At 36.2% G+C, this 5,000-nt stretch overlaps 1 protein-coding gene across 1 annotated transcript in view; it reads left to right on the top strand.

The window, feature by feature from the left end:
• The first annotated feature begins 1,728 nt into the window (after positions 1 to 1,728).
• The window catches only part of LOC147467430 (glutamate receptor ionotropic, kainate 2-like), an 11,684-nt gene continuing 8,412 nt past the window's right edge, over positions 1,729 to 5,000 (top strand). Inside the window, exons 1-4 of the mRNA XM_086531828.1 lie at positions 1,729 to 1,764; positions 2,067 to 2,167; positions 3,188 to 3,275; positions 4,120 to 4,278. Of these exons, the coding sequence (XP_086387954.1) occupies positions 1,729 to 1,764; positions 2,067 to 2,167; positions 3,188 to 3,275; positions 4,120 to 4,278 (384 nt within the window). The remainder of the gene's footprint in view (positions 1,765 to 2,066; positions 2,168 to 3,187; positions 3,276 to 4,119; positions 4,279 to 5,000) is intronic.

Raw genomic sequence — 5,000 nt, 5'->3', positions numbered from 1 at the left:
AGTTAAAGTTTACATAAAAAAAAAAAAATGAGATTGAATAACTGGAAAAATATACAATGAGCGTATTATATTACAACTTTAGTTCTGTGGAAATTCTATATCTTATTCAAATATATTTTTTTCCATTTGCCACAATGAAATCAGCTGGTTGACCGTTTGTGATCATTATATTGCAACCGAAATGGATTATTTATTCATACAATACACAATATCTACTTTTCAGTGATGGTGATGATAAAAATAGTGATAAAAGTAACACTAAAAAGTAGTAGTAATATTGATATTAGTATCAGTAACAATGGTAATAATAACAGCAATAAAACAAATATAATAATGATTACAATAACGATATTGATGATAATGGTATTGATAATGATAATAGGACAATAATGAAAAGGATAATAATAATGTTGATATCGATTATGATAATAATGATAATGATGATAATGGTAATGATGATGATAATGATTACAATTATAATGATAATGATGATAATGGTATCCTTATTTTTTATCCTTATCATATTAATCATTATCATTAGATTTATCATCATCTTTATCATCACTATTATCATCTTTATCATTATTGCTTTTATGGTCATTATTACCATATTTATTATTATCAATATTTCATTATCATACTAATTATATTTATCATCATTGTTATCATTACTATCATTTTTATAACTATTATTTCTTCTATCCTTATCATTACGGTATATATTGTTATTACCATTACTATCACCATTATTGTTGTTACTAATATCATCCTTATCATTCTTGATACTATCAATATTATCTTCATCATTTCTATTACCATTACCATTATTATGTATTTATATGTGTAGGCAGATAAATTGATAGACGGACAGACAGACAGGTAGACAGATACATAGACAAGAAGACAAACAGACATAGGTATAGATAGATAGACGGATAAATAGATAGATAGACAGAATGACAGACAGATAGACATATAGAGACCATCAGACAGACATATAGACAGACAGACAATTATATAGATATGTAAGCAATCAGACAAACAGACAGACAGAGTGATAGACAGATAGATAGATAGATAGATAGACTGATAGACGTAGAAATAAACAATCAAACGGACAGATAAACAAAAATATGAACAGATAGATAGAAAATGAGACAGACAGACTGACAGATAAATAGATATTTAGATACACAGATAGACAGTTTATCCCCCCCCCCCCACACACACACACATGGATGTATACGAATATATGTAATCAACCTTTGCAGTTTCTAATTAACCTATACGCTTCCTTGTATGTGCTTGTAATTTAACGTTACTGACTAAAGTGACATTTAAAATTTCTGTCATTTGTTGACGATTACACCAAAGTCCTCATGTTTATTTCATCTCTGTGTATATAGAGGATTTTATTTAGAATAGGATATTTACATTGTTGAAATTAATGGGGCGTTTTTGAAGCACAGATTTACATTTGGGTATTTTTTTTTTTTTATGGTCTTGACATTCTTTACATATTAACAGTGGTATTGATGTTGTCAATAAATAAAGTGAGAATTGTGCTACGAATTTCCCCTCCTGCCATCAATTGAAAATTAATTGGCTTGGCTGAAAGTCTTTCATTTGTAATGAATTGCATTTCCGAGGTAATTCTTCATTCTGCGTAATGATGAAGAAAAAGACAGAGACAGATTTTTGATAGCCAGTTGTGATTCGTCTGTCAGCATGGAAACACCCTGCTTGAGGCTGTCAGTGAATACGGTAAGTTGGTAATTTAATTTGTTAAAACTAATGGCCACTTGAGGTCTTTAGGGGCCACTATGGCTTACATGCATACTTATAAAATAGATAGGAAAATTAATTGACAGATAATTAGATTTAAAAAAAAATCGATAAATGAGCAGAGAACAAAAAGTCTACGATAATCTTAAGGAAAAAGACACAGTGTTTCACAGTGTTCTCTTTTAGTTAAATTAGTGTTCCCGTTTATCCCTCTTTTAAAAAGCCAACCTGTGCTTCTTAATGTTTGCATGTACATGCCTTAATTCTGTCTCTCCTTTCAGTGGCTTCCTCACGTGATCCTGACAGGAAAATACCCGAACCAGAAGGTCATAGGCTCAATGGTCGACATCATGGACATCATCACCGAAAAAATGGGTGTATGGTGAGATCACCCAGGGATGGTGTGGGTGGGAGGGGGTGGGGGCGGAGGGTGAGAGAGGGGAGGGGAGACGGAGAAGGAGAGGGAGAGGGAGAGGAAAAAATGAAAGTAGGGATAGAAGAAGGAGAGGGAGAGGAAGTAGAGAGAAGGAGAGAAGGAGAAGGAGAGGGAGAGGGATTGGGAAAGAGAGAAAGAAGGAAAAATAGATAAGGGTTGGGGGTGGAGAAGAGAGCAAGGATAAAGAATGGGAGAAAGAAAGGAGAAGAAGATGGAGATTAATGGGGGAAAATAGGGATACAGACAGAGAGAGAAGCATTTAGATACAGAAAGAAGAACGAATGGGATAAGAAGAGAGAGCAAGAGGAGGAGACGGGGGGGGGGGAGGCTATAGAACAGTGATACCCAAAGTATGCCGCCATTATCTCCATGGTGTGCCGCGAAAATAATATAGTTTTGCAAGGTTTCGAGAATTCCTCACGTAATGAAATTTACATATAGTACTTTAAAAGGATATGATGAGTCTAAGACTATATATAAACATATATATATATATATATATATATATATATATATATATATATATATATATATATATATATATTATACATATATATATTATATACACACACACACACACACACACACACACACACACACGCACACACACACACACACACACACACACACACACACACACACATATATATATATATATATATATATATATATATATATATATATATATATATATATACATATATATATCAAAAGGTAGGTGTGCGGCCAAAATATTAGTTGTTTCTTAGTCTGCCGTCATACAAAATAATTTGAAAACCACTGTTATAGAGACACAGTCTGATACTTGTCATCAACCCATAGCTATGTTGAGAAAATAAATCATAACTCACTCACGCTGTACATATATCATGTCGTTTCACATCGTCTCACCTCATAAGATATGTTTTTACTATTCTTGCCTTTTCAATATGAACCCAAACCCTACTGACAGTTTTATAACCCTAGCTACGAGTTTGTGGTACCTGAGGATATGCAGTTCGGTCAGCTAGTCAATGGTTCCTGGACTGGCATCGTTAAGCAGATACTCGACGGGGTGAGTGCCATGTGATTTAAAATCTAAATGTTATTTATGATGTCTCTGTACGTGTATATTGATCTAGTTCCTGTCCTTCTCTCCTTCTTACTTCTTCTACCTCTGTTTCTTTCTCCTTCTATTCTTTACTACCCCCTCCCTCCCCTGTCTTTCTCTGGCTGTCTCTGTATCTCTGTATCTCTGTATCTCTCTCTCTCTCTCTCTCTCTCTCTCTCTCTCTCTCTCTCTCTCTCTCTCTCTCTCTCTCTCTCTCTCTCACTCTCTCTCTCTCTCTCTCTCTCCCTTTCTCTATCTCTCTCTCTCTCTCTCTCTCTCTCTCTCTCTCTCTCTCTCTCTCTCTCTCTCTCCTCTCTCTCTCTCTCTCTCTCTCCCCTCTCTCTCTCTCTCTCTCCTCTCTCTCTCTCTCTCTCTCTCTCTCTCTCTCTCTCTCTCTCTCTCTCTCTCCCCTCTCTCTCTCTCTCTCTCTCCACTCTCTCTCTCTCTCTCTCTCTCTCTCTCTCTCTCTCTCTCTCTCTCTCTCTCTCTCTCTCTCTCTCTGTTTCTGTGCGTGTGTATATGTGTGTGTGTGTGTGTTTGTCTCTGCCTGTCTCTCTCTCTCTTTTTATGTATGTTTGTCTCTGTCTCTGTTCCTCTCTCTCTCTATCTCTCTCTCTCTCTTCCTCTCTCCCTCCCTCCCACCCTCCCTCCCCCCACTCCCCCCACTCCCTCCCCCCACCTCCCCCACTCCCTCCCTCCCCCCACTCCCCCCACTCCCTCCCTCCCTCCTATTCACTCACTCCCTCCCTTCCCCCCCTACCCTCTCTCATCCAAGCTACCCCTCTGAGCATCTCTCATCCCATCCCAGGAAACAGACATGTCCGGTGTGATGCTGTCTGTCAACCACGCTCGCTCGACGGCCGTAGATTTCAGCGTTCCTCTCTACGTCAATGACCACGCCTTGGCCTACAAACGCCCGACCTACGAACCCGATATTAGCGGATTCGTTAAGCCGTACACTCTCTCTGTAAGTGGTTGCAGAGACTTGTTCGTGTACGTATGTGGTTTATTTATGATGAAAGGGGTGATAAAAAGATTGAAAGGGAAATGGAGACGTGCAAAAAGTATGTGTGTGTGTGTGTGTGTGTTTCCATGTGTATCTATATCGTTAGCTACATCTGTGCCTATTTCCGTATCTGTCTATCTATCTATCTATCTACCTATCTACCTATCTATCTATCTTTCTATACCTATATAGATAGATAGATAGATACATACATACATACATATATGTAGTTGCCGTGTAGACTATGAAACAAAACAAACAAACACACACACAAACAAAACTTAGAAACAAAAATTTCACCTAAAAACAAACACAAAAACAAAAAATAACGGAAAGGTAATTTTCCTGAAACTCAACCGCATACATTATAAGTTTCACTAACTATTCTTCTTCATTTCTTAATTCTTTCAAAACTAGCCCGTAAAAGGACACTCCCTCTTCACATAATGTTTAGTGTATGGCTTTACTGATATTCCTTTTTTTTACTATTTAGGTTATCATTATCAATATCATCGTTGTTATTTAATTTTTCGTCTCTTAATTCATTTAAAATTGTTATATAACAAAGACATTATTTCTTCATATAATGTTTAGTGTATAGTTTCATTGTTTTTCATTTATCTATCTACCTTTTATTATCATTATCATTGTTATCATCCTTATCATTATTGATATTATCATCA

The sequence above is a fragment of the Penaeus japonicus genome, unplaced genomic scaffold (genome assembly GCF_977035675.1).
Source record: "Penaeus japonicus unplaced genomic scaffold, GWHDUDI00000001_assembly GWHDUDI00000036, whole genome shotgun sequence".
In the NCBI taxonomy this organism is placed as follows: Eukaryota; Metazoa; Arthropoda; class Malacostraca; order Decapoda; family Penaeidae; genus Penaeus; species Penaeus japonicus.
Note: the sequence above shows the minus strand (reverse complement) of the source record. Positions and strands in the feature narration are given on the sequence as shown.